Consider the following 19,540-nt stretch of genomic DNA (forward strand, 5'->3'; position numbering starts at 1 on the left):
CCCCCTCCCAGTCCCAGTTCGTCCGTGGGGAGAAGGCCTAGGGCTGCCAGCTCTCGGCCACCTCTCCGGCTTCCGCTCCCGCTCCGAGTTTCGGCTCGAAGCTCGAAGGTTCGGACGGAGGTTTGGCGGCCGAGGAGCCAGGAGCCACGAGCCAGGAGAACCCGGAGAGACACAATCTGAGACACTGAGAGACCGTCAAGTCAAATCACTGAAACAAAATACGCTCAGTACTTTTTTTTGCTGTTCAAGTGCGAGTGCCCAAAACAAAAACAAAAACAAAAAGCAAAGCGAGAAAACAAAAAGAAAAACCATAGAAAAAACACCCCAAACAAAGTGATATAATCCTGAATAGAGCAAGCTGAGCTGAGCTGAGATGCGAACAGTGGATGCGAGTTGTGGAGCCAAGTTAGCTGGGGGTAAAATCTGCCTCATCGAATCCGTTGAATCCGTGGAAAGTGCGCAGAATCCGTGAGAATCCGTGAGAAGCGACTCGGGAGAAGTGCGCAGAAGTCGGGCGACGTCATTACGAGTCCTTTTCAGAAAGTGACAGTGAGGGGGGTGGAGGGGAGAAAGCAGAGGAGAGAGCGGAGAAAGCAGGGGGTAGAGGGGTGCAGTAGTTCGCGGGCGGGTGAAGGGTGAACCTGCGTAGGAGCTGCCAAGAGCAGAGAGGCAGAGCAGAGGACAAGTGACATGGGAGCCAACGGCTGCAGCTGACAGCTTTTCCAGCCAAAAGGACACTGGCTGCGTGGGAATCGACTTCGGAGTAGCACAACAGCCTTGTTCATCGAGAGTGTTTGGTATTTGGTATTTGGTCCGAGGAAGCATCTCAGGAAGCATCTCAAGACCCCGAAAACCGAAAACCGACGAGTTGCCACATTTGGACAGATAGCAGATAGCAAATAGCAGCGAGTGCTCTCTCCGTCCGTCTTGGGCTCTCTTCTACTACGTTCCACAATCAAATACTACGACCATACACACACACACACACACTTAGACACGCAGGAACACACAGCAACTTTTCCGAGTTGACATTTTCCCAGCATAGTTTTTGGGGCAAAGGCGAAGAAAGGAAAGGAAAGGAGAGGAAAGCGCTTCGCGGAGGGGCAGGCTACCTTCAGGCAGCAGGTAGAAGGAGCTAACTTGAGCACCGCAACTCGAACGAATCGGAGTACGAAGCTCAGAACGCAGAAATCAGAAATCAGAAACCAAAAACCTGAAATCACAAATCAGAAATCAGAAATCAGAAAACATAAACCAGAGCTCCACAATTCCGAATTGCCAATGCTAATGAAATTTTCTTGTGTTTTTGATTTCTTGTTACTGCTGCCGTCGTCCGTCTCTAAGCAGCAAAGTGTTAAACGAACAAGCCAACAACAAACCAAATACAACAGTTAAACGGTCTCCGAACCACAAATTGAGAGCCAGAGGCCACAGAGTCCAGAGTCCAGCCGCAGAAGCAGCTAAATTCAGAGCCCCGTCTGAGATTCTCAGCCAGGAGACACAGGACAAAGGAGCCAAGCAGCCAAAAGGAGCCAAGGATCCAAGGAGCTGAAAGGAGTGCGAACAATGTGCGCCGCGCTGCGTCGTAATTTGTTGCTGCGGAGCCTCTGGGTCGTCCTGGCCATTGGCACCGCTCAGGTTCAGGTGAGTCACCGAATCCACACACCACAACACACCACACACACACATACTATACCACACCACACCAAAGTACACCAGTCCCCTTCACTCTGCATTCGATACAATAGCCCCGTCGAAGAACCGAAGGAGTCAGCCGAAAGACCCGAAACACAGAAAACAGAACAGAAACACAACCAAAAACCGATGTCGACACCGAAAACAGAACACTGAGCCAAAAATTAATCCAAACTGAGTGTCCTTATTGTCTCGTTCGTATCAAAGTGTATTTTAAAGATAAGGATTAGATTAGAAAACCGCATGAAACAAATCACTGTGTTTAACTAAGTCTTAGGGAGTGAAAAGTCTTCCTTCCAAAGAAGATATTTAACTATATCCGAATCAAAGTAAAACATAAACTATAAACTCCAAATGCTCCAAATGTTACTCAAGAATATTTGACAACTTTAAAGGGGATTCCTCATATCGAATTCGGTTTTCCAAACAGCCGAATGGGATTGTGGTTTTCTTTTTTCTGCGTGCAACAGCAACACAAATCCCAACCACAGACACGGGGCTCACACACTTGCACCCGCTTACGCACACACACAGAGACACACACACACACACACACACACACACACACATAGGAACGAACTTTGGGCGAGAGACAGATACACAAACACTTGAGCGGGTTTCTGCTTTCTGCTCTGTGTTTTCCGTTTTCTGTTGTGGCCGTGGGCTAAGCAGCCGCGCAAAGTATGCTACGAAAAATGTGCCATCGCTTAGCAGCGCCGCTCGAGGGTTTTCCAGAGGGGTGGAGGGGGGTGAGGGGGTGGAGAAGTGGGCGGGTTACTGAGCCTCTGCCAAACTAACCAACAGAAGGCGCGAGTGTGCGCAAATATTGGCTTAATTGAACCGTTTTCTTTTCGCTGGCTCGGGGTTTTCCCGTGGCTTTTCGGCTTACACAACCGCAGCGCCAAACTGTAAAGCGAACTGAACGGAAAGCCGAAGGAGACACCGACCGACCAACAGCTGGCTACAACTGGCAATTTGCATGCGAAAGTAGCAGAAGTATCAGAAGTATTCAAGGCAGTTGTTGGCCAGTTTGATTTGGCTGGCAATTATCGATGAAATCGAATGAGTGGCCAGGTTCCAAGTAGCCACTGAATCGATTGCGGTCGTCTTGGACCCACAGCCCCAAGAAAATCCCTCAATTATTGCAAGGCACTCAACACTCAGCACTCAACACTCAACACTCAACACTCAGTACTCGGCACTCAGCATTCAGTAGTCAGCAGTCAGCACTCAGCTCGCTATCTCGGCATAATCCCCGAATTGCTGCTCCTGCATTCATCAGAGGGATTCTTCTCGAGCGGCGAGCGCATTTATCAATTCAGAGGCACACACACACACACAAGCACACACACACATACACTGGGATATTGTTGGCTTAAACTGAGATACTTTTTCAAATCATTTCAAAACAATTTCTGCCGGGCTGCAGCCGCTCTGCAGCTATTTCTTGGCCAACCCCCCTTTGAACCCCAATCGACGACGACGATAGAGACGACGTGCCTGGCCTTAACAATTTCCCCTCTGCGCTTTCCCCTTAAATGCGATAACTCAAAGCAATTCGCCTTGGCAACGGACAGCGAGCGGTCTTTAAGGGCGGTGGACGGTGGGCGGTGGGCGTTTCACTTTGTGGCAAAACAAAAACCTTATCAAATTCATATACGGCCAGCAGCGAGCGAGTGCAAGCAAAAGAAAGCGAGGAGCAGGGAGCGGGGAGCAGGGAGCGAGGAGGAGCTGCTGCTGGTGGAGATTCGGGATGCCAGGATGGCGGGGAGGAGGGATGCAGGGATGCAGGGATGCCAGGATACCTAGCTCAATACTAGCGACCAGGGGAGCCGTTAAGCTGCTTTGTGGGGCCCTGCACTCCTTTCAAGTCTTGTTTTGTATGCAGCCTGCAATTTGTTTTGCCCCTCCCCTCCCCCTTTCTTCCCTTTCTTCCCTTTTCTCTCTGCCCCTCCCCCCTTCCCGCCCCCTCCCCCTTTTGTTTGCCTGATACTTTAATGCCGCTATTCATGCTAGTTCGCTGCTGCCAGCAATTTATGGCCGGACCATCCAGCGGACCATCCTGGTCAGCCGCCCCCGCCTCTCACTAATCCACCCTGGGTGTTGGGTGTTGCACCCCCTCCCCCTTCTTCTTCTTCTTCCCCTCCTCCTCCCCCCAGCTTACCTGCTCACCACCTCCAGTCAACGGTCAGCGTTATCAGTGGCACGCATCGCCGTCGTCGCTTTTGTGGTCGTCGGTGGTTGCTTATGTCGCTTGTGCCCACATTCTGCATTTAGCATTCAGCATTCTGCATTTCACCTTTCGCCGCTCGCCTTGGATTGCCTTGCCTGTCCGTCTGTCACCGAGCTACACGCAGAGAAATCAGCTGCAATTACAGAAACCAAAGGGTAATTTGTTACCAAATGATATGTCATTTGAATTGCTGAAAAAGGAGTGCAACCACTCTCCGTTGCAAAGTAATTGTAATTTTTCTGGGTGTACCACTGGCACCCCAGTACCCCAACCCCCTTATCAGTGCCACCCCTGAATGGATAACCCCCTTTTTCAGCTATCCTCTCTCTCTCTGCTTGCATTTTTTCTGTTTTTGTGCCTTCCACTTTTTTTTCTTTTTGAAGGACTTTACGTTCGCATGTCTGACTCATCCGCAAGGAACAAGGAAAGCCAGAAGGCAGAAGCAGAAGGCGGGGGACAGCAGGACTGCCGAGCTGCAGGACTGACTGGCTCACAATGTGCAATATGCACGAGCATCTCCCCAAACACTCGATGCCTTCCCCCCGTTCCACCTTCCCCCATCCCCCTTTGCTCGCACCACCCACTATGTAGCCACCCACCCCGCAGGAGCCACCATGGAGTCGCCTGGCAAAGGGAACACGCAATCGTCGCTGCCAAACAAGCCATACAACCCATACAAAGTCCCTTTCTGCAGAGGACAGCGACTTGCGAGCGAAGAGGCGGCGGTGGCGGCCGGGTGTCGTTGGCCATTTGATTGTCGGCTGGGAACTGGGAACTGGTAACTGGTAACTGGGAACTGCGAACTGCCAACTGCGAACTGTCGGCCAACTTTAGCAACCCGCCCCCCCCCCACTTTCCACTCTCCGCTTGGAAAACCTCCTCCAATTGCACTGGAGTCAACTGAATTAGTCGGTTCGCTGCTTGCTGGCTGATAGAAGGCAGAGGCGCACTCGGAAGGGGGTGCTTAGAAGGGGATAGTGTAGTCCCCATCTGCCATCCCTCCATTGCCAATCCCCCCTGTGAGTCATCCGCTGGGCACCGAATGAATCATGCGGGAATGCAATCCAGCCGCCGTAACGGAATTTCCCACAGCCGCAAAACTTTCTGGAATTCCGCGTTTCGATCCAAAAATGCACTCCATCTTCCCACTCTTCACACTCAGAAAATCGCATCGGGTAATCCCAACTCGAAAATGTTGAATTATTTCCATGCCGCAAGGATAAAATCCTGCAGCTCATATCAAGTATACGCCATGGTCACGTTTTAAGTGCGAACTCTTTGATTTCTCTCCGAATCCCAATGTTTTTTTCAATTTGGAAGATATATAAAAATGAAAGTGTGATCCATCACATTCCTTATTATTATAAGTTCTTTGGGTTTTCATTTTTAGCTGCGAGTATCTGCGATATTTGCCATTTCGGGATTGTCCTTCATATTCGCAGTGTAGTAATAGAATCAGCCTCTGGCGATGTCGCCACATGGAGTTCGGTTCCCGCTCGCTCCACCGACCGCAGTTCGTGATTGGGTTAAGTTTTGGTTTCAATTCGGTTTGCAGTTGGTCAGCCGGAGTAAGTTAGTTACGCAGTCGCCGCATTCCCCACCCACTGCGAATACCTCGCTATCTGCATCTGTATCTGCATCTGCATCTGTATCTGAATCTGCATCTGAATCTGAATCTGGCCCAGCATCTCCTGCTCCATCTCTGCTCGGTGGTCCTTTTGCTGTCCTTTGTCGTGCTTCCTTTGTCATTTGTCAGTCTGAGCGTTGTCCACGTCCTGTCCATCGTTCATTAGTTGTGGTGTCGATGTCGCACACATAACATGCATGTAGGCGAAAGATGGAGCGGTGGTTTGCTGGGTTGCTGGGTTGCTTGGTCGCTGGGGGGAGAACCCTTCTCCTGTCCCATGTAACTGTGCAGTGACCCCAACTTCCCTGGGATTCCTCCTGTTTTTTCCCGCCTGTCTGTCCTTCGCAACTCGTTTGGTTTTGTTTCGACTCGTTTCGTTTCGTTTCGTTACGTTTTCTTTGGTTGCCTTGGCTTTCATGTTGGCTTGAATCGCATTGGATCAGATCGGATCGGATCGGTTTAGGTCTAGCTAGCTGGGTTGACGTATTCGTATCCGTATCCGTATCCGTTTTGTGTCGGCCATAAGAGTCCCACCCCCGAAGACCTCCTCCTGCCATCCACCGCGTATCCTGTTACAAAGCATTCACGCTTCAATGATTTTTTTCGATTATGCATTTTGCTCATTTTCATTTGAACAAAAGTTGACAAAGGACGTGGGTCGTGGGACGTGGGACGGAGGACGTGGCCAGGACATGGGCTAATGTGGCCATTGTCTGTGGCTCAGAACGATGTGTCCGAGTTGCAGGAATTAGGGTTAAGTGCTGCTGCCCGCCAGCGGTTCTCCCTCTCCCTCTCTCTCTGTGTGCCTCTCTCTTTCTGTTCGTATTTCTATCTCTATATCTATCTCTATCTCTACTGTACCCTACCCTGCCCTTCCTCCGCCTCAGAGCCTTTCAGCGGAGAGCTTTGGGCCTCTCCAAATCGCAGGACACCTTCGCTTCGAGTGGCAAGACAAAAAAAAAGGAAAAAACGAACGAAACGAAAGGAGAAGGCAAAGGGGTTGCTTGGATTCAATGCTAGGCCAACGTGGGTCAACAACTTTTATCCGGCAAGGTGACGACTTCCCAGCCCCGCTGATGAACCCGATAACGATGCCCGCTCCGATAATGACGATGACGGCGACGATGATGACGATGACTCACAATCGAGCAAATGAACCAGAATGAATGACAAACGTAAACGAAACGAAACGAAATGAAATGAAACCAAATGAAAAGAAATGGGGGACTGGCATTTCCCCATTTCTCCGTGAGGCAGGAGGCATAAAACGTCGCCAGAGGTTATAGAGGGGTTATAAAAGGGGGATGGGTTTGGTGGGAAGTAAATCCTCGAGGTGGATGAGCCGGGGGTTCTCGGGAATACATGGTTAAATGACGGCAAGGGGAGCTACGATTCAGTGCGATTTGATCTTGGATGTGATTTACCTAGACTCCGAAATAGTTCACAGATCTGTGAAGAGGGTATCAAAGGGTTTTGGCCACATATACATATCTCTCCCCAACTTGCAACTAAAGCGACCCAAAACTATCGCTTACCTTCCACCAATCACTGGCATCCCAAAAAGCGAAAGAGGTGAAGACCATCGGGCAAACTTAACTGGAGAGAGTAGAAGGCTGGAGTGATTGGGTTGGGTTGCTCCTCTTCCATTTCTTCTTCTTCTTCTTCTCGCAAGGAGGCGAAAGGCAAGGCCTCGGCAGCCGGTATATAAAAAGTTACCCGTGCTCCTCCTCCTCCTCCTCCTCCTTCTTGGTGCCCCTGCCACTATTTGTGTTGCACGTCTTTGGCACAGCCGTGCGGTAATGTTTTATACATTTGTATGGCAAACATTTACGAGAGGCAAAAACTTCCCCAGTCCCAGTCCAGGCGAAGGCGGAGAGGGGGGCGTGGCAGCGTGGCAGCGACAACGTGCCGGGCTAAAATTGTGGCAGGTGCTTGAATTTGGCATTTTGTTGACTGAGCCTGAACGACTTTTCTTGTAGCTGGTAGCCCCTTTTCCTCTTTTCCACTTTTCCTCTGAAGCCCCCTTTCCACCGATCCTCCTTCTCTTCTTCTTCTTCTTCTGTTTGTTGGCTTCTTGTTCTACTGTTATTTTCGTGGTGCTGTTATTGTTGTTGGTGTTGGTGGTGGTGGTGGTGGTGGCACAGCCGCATGCATTATTTGTTCGAGTGGCGGAGAAGGTGTTTCAGTGGGCCGAAGGAGAGCAAGGTGTCACCTTCCCACCAGCATCAGTTCGCTGCTGATTTCATTTGAGCAGCACGAACGGCACTTTCCCAATCGAATGGCATCCAGCACCACCTCCTCCTCACCACCATCTACTCCTCCCTCCTCTAGCTTATAGTTTCTCGAGCGGATTTGGGTTAGGTGAAGCCGAAGCCCTGATTCGCCATTGAGCATTCGCCATACGGTGGGAATAAAGCCCGGCCCGACTCGAGTTGACTTGACTTTTCCACTCGAATGGCCTGGGCAAAGCTCCTCTCGAAATTGCAAATGGCAAACAGACGGCGGGCGACTTCTCCTGCGACTCCTGCGACTCCTCCGACTCCGAATCCGACTGTGGAGCATCATTATCGATGGTGTCATTAGCAATGAGCATCGAGCATCGAGCATCGCATCGAGTGGCTTCCTTATGCCGGGGTGATCGGTCCGGGTGAATGGATTCGGTTAGGCGGAGTGTGTCCTTGGAATAAATCATTCAGATTTACTATACGGCAATCTGCTCCAGCGGAAGCCAGTTATTTATGGTGCTGATAAAATATTCAGGGGAGCACCGAGGGAGGGCCAAACAAGGTGACCGAGTGGCTGCTTCATGTTGCTTTGGTTTCCCCCGAAACAATTGCTATTCCCATGCGAGGGATATAGTTTCCGATAAATGTACATATAGTAGTTTCCCCCGCGGCGATTTAAGCCGAGCTGAAACCCGTTTTAAAGCCACTTGATTTCGCATGCTAAAACGCCATAAGGGGATTATCCCCTATAGCCTCTAAAGTGGCTTCCCCCGGACCGCCGATCCTACGCATTTCGGTCGCCATAATCCCGCTTTATTAAATTCCCAATTCCGGATCAATTGTGGCCGCCGCAAAAAACATCTTTCTCCCCAACTTTGGATATCAAATTTGGCATATTGGCATATATAGTATTATGTGCATATAGCCATATAGTATAGTATAGTGTAGTATGGTATAGTATATGAGGGAAACAAGCTGCTAATTACGTGACCCAATTAATTCTAAACACACATCGACGGGGGCAAGAGGGGTCGCACAGTTTTCGTTGGCTTTTCAAACGATTTTCAACTGGTTTTCTCCTTCTGACCCGCTGCTCGTATTTTTACTCTTTTGATGCTTTTCATTTGTCGACTCGAAATAAAAATACAGAAATGCAGAACTACAGAGAAATGCAGGGATACACAGAAACACACAGAAATACAGGACTACAGAAATACAGGAATACTGAAATGCGAAAACCGAAATGTTTATTTGAAATGTGCGCCAGGAAATACATTTGCAGCCCAGAGAGTCGCCTCCTCCACTCTTCACTCTGCCACTCCGGCAATCGCTCGGCTTTCAACCGACAGCAACAACATTTAATTTTGCTGCCTTTTTGTGCGGCACGGAAAATCCAATTTTATTTGCATTTTCATTAACAGCAAATAATAAAACGGAAATATGATTTTTATGCCATTGCCATGCCGGCGGAGCCGAAGCAGCTGCTCGTTCCTCCCCCTTTTCCTCTTTCCCCCCCTTTTCCACACCCTTTTCCCTCCGCTTTACGGTCACTCTGCCAACCAGCCACGCCCCCTCATCCTGGCAGGGCCACCGCCCACTTCCAGGCCATTACAGCGTGCATTTCCGTTTCGGCTTTTTTTGCTGTTTTTTCTGGCTTACTGCTCTGCTCCCCTTTTTCACCACTTTTCCCCCGCTTTCCGCATTTCCCCATTTCCCTTGTTGCCGTTGTTGTTGTTGCTGTTGGGTGATTATAAGCAATTTGTGTTATAAAATCGCAATATTGCATTTTCGGCTGTGTTTTTCCTGCTGCCTCCACTTTCCCAGGACAACCCATGACCATCCCGAGCATTCCAACCATCTCGACCATTTTCCATTTTCCTTTGCGCCCACCTGCACTTTCCATTTTTGCACTTTTCTGGCCGATTCCTCGATTGGATTATTTTTCAATTGGCAGCAGAGTTTTCGCTTCCTTGGCTTCCCCCTGGAGCATAACGAGTTTGAATCATTCAATCTCGCATCCCCGGGGCCAAATTGCATTTGCCGGCATTTTGTTGCGGAAACAGAGAGAGAGATTGAGATAAAATGTAGGCTAGTTCCTACTCGTAGTAAAAGGTCCGCCAAACGGATTATCCACAAACAGATAATAGATAATGGGCTATTTCAAGAGGGAGTACGAGTGAGTATTCCCTTGCTTTCCCTATGATTCCGATCACTTGGTTTTTTCGGTTGTGATCAGAAGTAGGTCAAACACTTAAATCCTTGGGTTAAATCAACTGCCTTGGCTGCCTTGGCTGGATTTTTCCTCATTTTCCACTCACTTATTCCGTGCATTCGCTCGTTCACTTATTCATTCCCTGCTCATTTCATTCATCATTTGAGTGCCGGCCGAGGATATTCCCTGCGGATATCGCTTGACCTCCATCCCACCCACTCTTTTCATACCATCGAATCCCATCGCAACGCACCGCATTCCATTTTCCACTTCCACTTCCACGCTGGCCATTGTCAATCGATGATTTCCGGGAGAAAGTTTCCAACTGCGAGCGACGGCGCAATTGGCGAGCGAGGGCAAACAATGAAGGCAAATCAAAGGCCAAGCCCCGCAAAATCCCCCGCCGGCAACTTCGTTTGACACTTTAATGCATCCGCACTTGCCCTCTCGTCCTTCGTCCTTCATCTCTTACTCCTCATCCCTCACCCCTCTTCCTTTGGTCCTGTGTAGTCCTTGGTTTTTGGCCCTGTTCCTGGCTCATGTCCTGGCATATTCCCCAAATCCCATTTGGCTATCAGCACGACGGCACTCGCCGATGGACGGGGGGTTGCCTATTTTTATTTTTGTTGCTGTTGTTGCTGCTTTTCCTTTGAGGGGAAGGGTCTGCCCGTTGTCAACTGACGCCCTGCGATCCAACGAACCGTTTGAGGGCCATAAAAGTGGGCACACAGTGCCTCACATGCGGGGAAGGAATGGCGGGGTGGAGCGCAATATTTGCGACATAAAATTCGCTATTAAATTAAATTTTATTTGCACATCCATTCAAAATACAACGAAATATGCCCCAGCACGAAAGGGGCACCGCTTCACGGCAAATAAAGCGAGAATCGTGCTAAGGAAAATCCATTGGTTAGAAAGAAAAGGGGGCAGAATGGAAAATGGAGTCAGATCCCGCCGCCGTTTGTTGCAGAAATTGATTCGATGTCAGATTTTATGACCGCGTTTGCAGATAATGAAATTTATCCGCACCGACAGCTCGAGGAGGATAAACACACACACACAGAACCAAAGAGCTGGCTTTCAGAGGAGCGAAGGGAGCGAAGGGGTTAAACAAATGGATAGACGGTTAGTCAATCGCCCAGTCATTCACTCATTCACTCATTCAGTCAGTCGAACGTGCAGACAGCTAAAATGGCCGCTGGCAGGAGTTTTAAGGAGGGATAAGGCAGGGATGTGGGACACGGAGAGGTTCGAGTGAAAGGATCCTGGAACGGATACGGTTGAGAAATGATAAAACCAAATAAATGGCTCCAGGAACAAGTCGGACAAAATATGCGTGTTCCCAGTAGCATTGGCGTTGCATTCGAATGAGCTCGGCCACTGATGAATGGCTAAATGAATATTCAGCGGAGAAGAAGTGTTTTTATTACATTTTATGTGTTTGAACACAACTCTACTTGAGGAGGAAGTCCCAGGTATTTAAAACCTTCTCTTATCACCAACTCAGAAGCCAAGTTGAACTTAAAGCCTAGTTTAGTCGAGGATTTAAGCGATTCAAAACTTATGACGCCTGCAATCTGTTTCGCTTTCCTTCCCCTCTGGAAAGGGGTCGTCTCTTAGAAGCATGAATCATCTGGCGGGGTCAAAGGAACCCATCGTTGCACATGCCAGCGCTCTGGCATGCAACCACAGAATGCGATCTGCCCTCCATCCATGGGAACTCCGTCTGACACGTTCCAAACTAGAATTGCGAATGGCGAAAGGCGAATGGAGAACGGCGGTTCGAGAATGCTGAATGGATCCGGAGATGGACGGAGGCAGACGGACTGGAAGTCGGAGCCAGAAGTCGGAGGAATGTGCGTTATATAGTAGACTAGACCCCCTCGCTTTTGCGGGGCTTGGGAGATAACGCATATTGTTTTGGGCCCTGGGCTTGCCGGCCTCGTCTCACTTAATATAATAACGTTGTATGCGTTGCGGCGCATAATGGCCGCCTCACACACACACACACACGCACGCACACAGCGTAGAACACACAAATGCACTGGCATCTCTATTAAATTCATCTGTGCCACCAAATTGCCACAACAGCAGCCAGCTAATGGCCACTGCGTCTGTGTTTGTGTCTGTACCAGTGTGTGTGTTCGTGTTAGTGTGTGTGTGTTTATGCCTTTGTCACTTGGGTTCTATTAGGCGCAAGCAAACACACCAACGCACACCAGCATATTCACACTGACACACATGTGTGTGGGTGACTTGCTGTACTTTATCGTTTAAATATTTCGAGTGCCACAGCGAGAAGGCGAGAAAGCGAGTGGGAAACAAGCTCATTGCGTTGTCTGCTATGCAGGGCACATAATCCGCATGGACTATGTGTGTTTGTGTGGGTCTAGAGCACTTGAATGCGACAATAGCTCCCCAAACCGAAGAACCACCCAAAAACCATCACCATCACCACGAGCAACTCGCCCCCCCGACAAGACAAATTTTTAGTGCTGCCGTCAAAGTAATGACTTTTTAACGTCTCGCATGCGCGATCCCCGCAGTCTAGTTACTTGGCGCCCCCGGGTGGACGGCACATGTGTGTAGCCTGGCGCGTTTTTTTCTTTTTTTTTTTTGTGGTGGTGGGTAGGTAACCATAAAAGTCAATTGCCATTTAAGCGCTGATTTGTGCGATTTATTGATTAATGCCGCCTGCCGGCGACACAAACTGTACCCCGGCGGCGATACATACGTTTTTTATCGATAGTTATACATAATCGAATGTCTTCATCGATGCCTCGACGCACTTTATGAACTGTTCGAGCGGTAAATTTGATGATGTACCACATTTGACCCCCAAAACCCGCTGGCTCCCTTTTATTATTACATTTCTGTGTGTGTGTTGGGCAAGGCTTATGGCCTCGAAGCGTGTGTGTTTCATGGGTTTCTATGTGTGTGTGTACGTATGTGGGCAGCCAAGCAGCAAACGAGTAAACTGAGTGGAAAAGACACAACTTGCAGGAAGGAGGCGGGCAGGTTGGGAATTATAAATTTATAAAAGGGGGGAGGGCGGCAGGCCAAGATTGAAAGCATTCCCTGCGGTTGTGGGTGGTTGTGGCTCAGAAGTTCCCAGCTCCCAGTTCCCAGTACCCATTCGATTTCGATTTTGTTTTTAAGCCACTCGAAAGTCGAGCAAATCAAACGCCCCCTCTCGGCTGGCAGCTGCCACGCCCATGGCCGGAGCAGGAAAAAAGTGTTTGTGTCGTAAATAAATCGGCCAAAGAATGGTGTGGGCGGGGAGGGGAGGGGTTGCGCACAAAAGTGTGCTACAAAATTGTTTAAGCGAGCTGTGGAAAGCGAGCGACCGAAACCCCACGTAAATAAAACTGTATTGATATTGAGGGGGTAGGCCACCCCCTGCCACCCCCCTTGCCCCACAATCTGCTGCTGGTGTTGGTGTCACATAATGGGCGAGCAAAAAATATTTTATCGCTGGCAAAACCCTTCACTCATGCATATGTATATTTATTCGTATACGCGTATGTGGAGCGGTCGGGCGCCTGTGTGTGTGCTTAGTTCTCACACACGGACATTGGACACTGGACAGGAAGCCGGAGTTCGGGGGCTGGAAATGAAAAAGGACCCTCGAAGCGGCTCACAAATACCGTGATTGAGTGGCGGCTGCATCTGTTGTGATTTTGCGGTTGACAGTCGAGTTAATTTGCCCGCCCCTTCTCAATTTTCCACCCCCAACCCCCATCTGTATCTGTATCTGTATCTGTTTACAGGGGTTGGGCGTCAATCGCTTTTTAATATCCCTTCTCAATGATACGGAAAATTAAGTGGTTAACACTGAATGTCCCCACTAACTTTGGCGACTTTTGTTGCCAACTGTACCCGTGCCCGTGCCCGCCGTCTCATTCGGCCTGAAGATGATGAGGGACTTGGGACCTAATGACATTCCGGCATTAAACCCTTGCGGTCCGGCTTTGTTAAGTAATCGATTGTTTCGAGTTGCCGGTCATGATTGGTAATCAACTTAATGTGTGCTTCCCTGGACTTCGGGTTATCCCATCTATGCGATGAGAGAGGAAGGTAAAAAATACATTTCGGGGATTTTGGCAAGTGATTCCTTGCTTTTCTTGAATGCAGAGACTTCGAGAACCTTTTGGACTGCAATCGATATTCCTGGGACCCCGTGATACTGATGATACGACGACGCTGACCCCCAGACAAAAGCCAAAGGCAAAGCCAAAGTCGCAACCCCAATCCGAATTCCCAACTAAAACGCAGAACGCAAAACCCAAAACCGAAAACCCAAAACCCGAGAAACCCTCGTGCATGAATGCACATGTGTGCGCCGCTCTGTGGTGTTGGCAAAATGTTGATGTCGACGTGTTTTTAATTTAAATTTCCGCCCTGCCTTGTTTCGCACGATTCGGCATTTTGTTGCTGCCGCTTTGCCACTTTGCCACTTTGCCACTTTTGCTGTTTAGTTATTTCGCCTATTTGCATTTATCTTTCGGTGGTCCTTTCCCCTTGGCCTGAAAAATAACTTTCGGCCACGATTTCCCCGCTCCGCTGTGAATGTGGGTCTGCGAATGAAGTGGAAAGTGAAGGAAAGCGGGCATAGGAAAATGTATGCATATAGAGAGCGGGATTTCCCCGACTTTGGGTCCCACTGATCTGGGGATTTCGCCTGGGATTGCGGATTGCGGACTGAGCTGCCCTCGTCCTTGTATTCATAATTGAAATGAGTCCCCCCTCCGTGTGCAGAAACTCAATCGGGTTTTGAGTTAAATGTTTCTGGGTATTACCGCTTTTTTTTTCTTTCTTTTTTTTTTTTTTTGTGGCTTAGGCGGGTCGTAGGTCCAATAGCCCGAAAACACGAGGAGCTGAGGAGCTGAAGCTGAAACTGAATCTGAATCCGAATCTGATTTTGAATGCGAATGCGAATGCAAATGAATGCTCGACCTTGTGCTGGCCAGCGAAATAAAAGGGGGTTTCAAGCCCCCTTCGGAGGATGGCGGATGGTGGGTGGTGGCTGGTGAAGGGCGGCCATTGTGCAATAGAAACTATTGTCTATTTCTGCGTGGGTGGTTCTTTGCGAATAGAGTGGGCGAGGGGAGGGGAGGGGAGGTGGAGTGGGTGGGTGGAGTGCCTTGGGCGCAGCGCAACTTTCTCAAGAGTTGCTAATGCTTGAGCTTTATCTGTGCTCGCCTTATGGGCCTCCAGGGTTCGTTCTTCTTCTTCCATACCACCCCTCCCACCCCCTTTAAGCCACCCACCCCCACTCTCCCATTCTCAGCACATTTCCAGCAGCAGCTCCTCCCTCGCCTTCCCTCATTTGCTCCACAATGTTTGTTAAACTTTTGGCCTTGTTGAGGAAAATACATTTTTGGCAGCCTTTTAGCCTGGCAGCAGATGTGGCGGGGGGTTTTTTTAAGGGGGTGGAAGAGGGGCCTTTGCTTTGCCACCATTGCCACCGTTTTTGTGGTAGGTTCTCGATGCCGGCGGCGAATTTCACCACGCTCCTCGCATGTGTCGAGCTGCCTATGGCCAAAAAAAAGGGGGTAAAAGGTGGTAAAGGGGGTAAAAGTTGGTCAGGAGGTGCGCTGCCTGCCAACTGGTTGGTTTTATGGGTGGTGCGAGTGGTCTGGGTGGTGCTGAGGGCTAAGCGACGACAACATCATCGCTGGCTGCTCGCTCGTCTATTTTACACAAATTATTTTGAATTTATTTCGGTTTACCTGTCCCCAGGACCAACATCCCCCCGTTCGCTACGCCCCTGTTCGCTCGCCTTTCTCTACCTGTATTTGTGTATTTGTGTGTAGTATACGTTTCTGCGCTACAAAAAGGTTCAAGAAGCAGCAGAAACCAATTTCAAGCATTCATTCAAGACGCAACTGAGCGAGAGAGATGGCTAAAGGGTGTCTGTGTGGGTGGTTGGGTTGGATGGTTGGGTTGGATGGTTGGGTGGCTTTCTGCCTCTGGCTCTTTTGCATAGTGACGACAGCAGCAGCAGCAGCAGCAGTCACCACCCCACCACCCAACCACCCCACCAGCAAACCACCCTCGTGGAGAAGGCCCCACATTCCCCGCACGACTTTGAAATACGCTTCAAATTTACTTTGATATCCTTTTAATTTGTTGTCCTTCCCCCCACACCCCACACCCCACACCCCACCTACCCCACCCCACTTACCCCCTGCTTAGTGGGTGATGAATGGAACAGTAAACTTTTGTTATTCTTACCCACCTAACCGGGCTCCACCACCAACATTCCCCCTCGACCGCCTTCAACTGTGTGGGTTAGCAGGGTTTCAACGTCTTAATTAGAACATTGTTTGCTGGAAATTTGCAACTTGTTAGAAATGAGAGATAGAGAATTTTCGGCGGGGAGAGGCAGAGCGGTGAATCTGAGGCAGGGGAGACTTTTTTTTTTTTTTTTTGGTTTTACAGCCCCTGGGAATCGCAGAGTTCAGAGCCAGAGCCCGAAAACTTTCCCCCGCGATCATAACTTTAATTGCAAGGGCACATTGCCTCGCAGCGAAGAATTCCCCCCAACTGCATTTACTGCCTCCCCGAGTGATAGTTCGAACCCAAAAGCCATAAACCCCCAGCCAACTGAGCGACTCTCCAGCGATTTCGACGGCGACTTGGCGTATGTGGCACAAAGTTGTTGAACCCAGCGAATTGCAAAAAAAAAAAAAAAAAACGAAAAAAAAATCATACAGAAAACAAGCAAGCAAACCAAGTCTGAAACGAAGAACGGAGTGGAATATCGATTTTATTTTATTGACACGAAAAATTGCGCCTTGAAATATGCAATGCAAAAGTGGAAAATTCAAGCCAAGACGCAGAAGGACGAGGTGGGCGGGGAGGGGCGGGGGTTAAGAGGATTGGAGGGGTGGGGCACAGGACATGTGGAAGTGGAACAACAACAGCAGATAAGAGTCATAAAAACGCACAACCCAGGGGCGGTGGTGAAGGGGGGAGGCGACTGCTCTGGGTTTTTCTCAACTCAACAAGGAACTGGCAATGATGATAGCACAAGGGAAAATGCAGAGCGAGACGACACTGGGGAGTGGGAATGGGAGTGTCAGTGGGAGCGAGCGAGAGGGCAGTAACGATTATGATGATGACGACAGCGGCAGCAAGGAAGCACTGCCCAAAATACCCTTCCCTCCAAGGGAGTCCTGCCTGTACTCGTAATGGAATTATAGGAAATCACATTAGGATACGGAATGCCATATACGAGTATTTCGTTCAATTGTTTGCCAAGCAATCGATTGCCCTGATCGAACTGAAAGAAGAACTTGACCAATTAAGAGCATACCCCACTAACGATATCTTTATGAGGTGCTTTCTATACTTTCTATCGGAGCAATTCGTTCAGAAAAAGAGTTATAAGTGCAATTTGAAAAGGGTATTTTTGGACAAATGGGAGAGGCAACAACTAAAGCCAAGCCGACGGGTTAAGGCAAACGAACGTCAGTGACAAAAAAGCCAAAATAAATGACACTGCGACAAAGTAAACTTCCTGCCTTCCCCTCGCACTCCCCCTTTAACCCACCCTCTTTCGCCACCCATGACCCACCCAGAAATGAGCAGCAAAAACAACAATATGGATGGAGAGTCAGAGCGACGAGAAGAGGAAATTACGTGTTGGATTCGCTCGTTTTTTGGTCTTGTCTTATATTATTACGAGTATTTTTTGAGGGATGGAAGCTCCTCTGTTGTTTCGGTTTATGCTGCTTTTTGTGTGAGCGTTCTTTTTTTTTTTTTGTTATTTGTGGATTTGAAGTAATGCAGACTTTACAGATTACAACAAGAACAATGGGCCAAGAAGCAGCATAAGGACAAGCTGAAGGCGAACAACAAAAGCAAATCCAAAGAAAGCCATTCGAAATGCTTAATGAATGAGCAGAGTCCTGCTACCCAGAAAAACAGAAGAATCACAGCCAGAAGAAGCAGCAACAATGGCTGGAAGACAAGTGAATGCGAACGAGAGGACGAAGGATGACAACAAGGCGACAACATTAAGCCGCATAGGCAACCCTGTCATCTTGCCAGCCGAATGCATTTTTAGGGAGTTGGCAGGGCGGTTGGCAAGCGGGTTGTTTAAGAGGCTAGAGAACCCCCATTACGCCTGATTGGGATTTGCATCCCAGCGATTTTCCAATCCCACTTCTGGCAGGGTGTCAATTGCGATTGAAGCCCTGCGAACACTGAGCCCCGGTCGGTGCCAAGCAATCGCGATGCTTTCGGTGGCATTTCATTAGCCAAGTGCAGGGTGCAACTTAATGGGTGTTCATTACTTGAAAGCATTGTTGATCCACCCATTGATCAGTGGCTTTAAAAGTTTCAGGTGATTAGCTTTCTTCTTGAATAAGAAGTCTTACTGAAATACACCAATGTTAAAAGATTTTATATTTTATACAATGATGAAAATAAAGTAAATAGAAAGAGATTAATTTCACCAAAAAAAACAATTCCGAAATTTAACAATATTTGTTGGAATATGGAATGTTATATACCATTAAATTCCTTATAAAATTTCCCAAAATCCCTATGAATCCATTGTATCCAAAATCGATATTAATCGATTATTGCAATGGATGACTGGAGTGTCCCACTTCCATGCAAACGCTACAACCACGTGGATCCCAACGGTTCCGAATTGCCGTCTCTTTATTCCTTTGGCTCAAGGGGATATCCACAGAAGTCGCTGGCTGTGTAATTTGGGTGCCATTCAAAGTGTCCGAAAGCTGAAATTGCATATTTCGCTATTATGAACTTGTTAACGCTCCACCCAACCAACTAACTAACTAACTAACCCTGCAGTTTCCCCTCCCCTTTCCCCTCCCCTGAAAACCCCACACCGCGACCCTTGGCAGGCGTCACTAAAAATTACGTCAATTAAAGTTAATTGTGCTAATTTTAAACATTTCGCCCGCTCGCTTTCCTCATTTTCCGGTTCTGGTTTACTTTGCCATTCCATTTTTTTGTGCAGAATATGCACAAATATTTCGGGGGCAAAGGGGCGAAGGAGGCGTGGCGCACTAGGGGCAAGGGCTTAAGTAAGAAAACAAAATGGCGTCAAGCTGACAAAGGCAACAACAGGCGGTGGGTGGTGGGTAGTGGGTGGTTCTTTAGGAGGAGGCGGGCGGGTGGGTTACGAGTTGGGAAGCGCAGCTGGAAAAGTTTCTGTTTAGTTTTTTCCTCCGCTCGAAAATGAAGCTCGTTTACTTTTATCAAAATGAAGTTTGTTTTTCCTACTCTCTCGCCGCTGCTGATTGTGCGCGTAATGAGAGGGGAACACGGGAAAAACACGGCAAAAATGCTGCAAGTGGTGGAAATGGTGGAAGTGGTGGAAGCTGGCGAGGATCATGGTCCTGGACCGAGCAGGACAGGACCTGCAGTGGACAGGAAATGTTTAAAAAGTTTTTTGTGACCTTTCGGAGGCGAGGCGCTGGTTGACAGTGGAGGGCCATTCAAAGTTCGTGTGCAGAGGTGTGAAAGCTGACAGCAAAGTTCACTGAGAACGGAACAATTTTAATTTA

General features: G+C 48.8%; 1 protein-coding gene across 9 annotated transcripts in view; it reads left to right on the plus strand.

Moving 5' to 3' along the window:
* The window catches only part of LOC108092845 (amyloid-beta-like protein), a 49,944-nt gene that overhangs the window by 431 nt on the left and 29,973 nt on the right, over positions 1-19,540 (plus strand). For 8 of the 9 annotated variants that reach the window (XM_017192658.2, XM_017192664.2, XM_017192661.2 and 5 more), the window contains exon 2: positions 1,348-1,644. In XM_017192658.2, the coding sequence (XP_017048147.1) occupies positions 1,567-1,644 (78 nt within the window). In that variant the 5' untranslated portion in view covers positions 1,348-1,566. Of the gene's footprint in view, positions 1-815; positions 1,126-1,347; positions 1,645-19,540 lie in introns of those variants that run through there. The other variant, XM_017192657.2, reaches the window with a different exon arrangement.

This window comes from Drosophila ficusphila, unplaced genomic scaffold (assembly GCF_018152265.1).
Source record: "Drosophila ficusphila isolate 14025-0441.05 unplaced genomic scaffold, ASM1815226v1 contig_198, whole genome shotgun sequence".
In the NCBI taxonomy this organism is placed as follows: Eukaryota; Metazoa; Arthropoda; class Insecta; order Diptera; family Drosophilidae; genus Drosophila; species Drosophila ficusphila.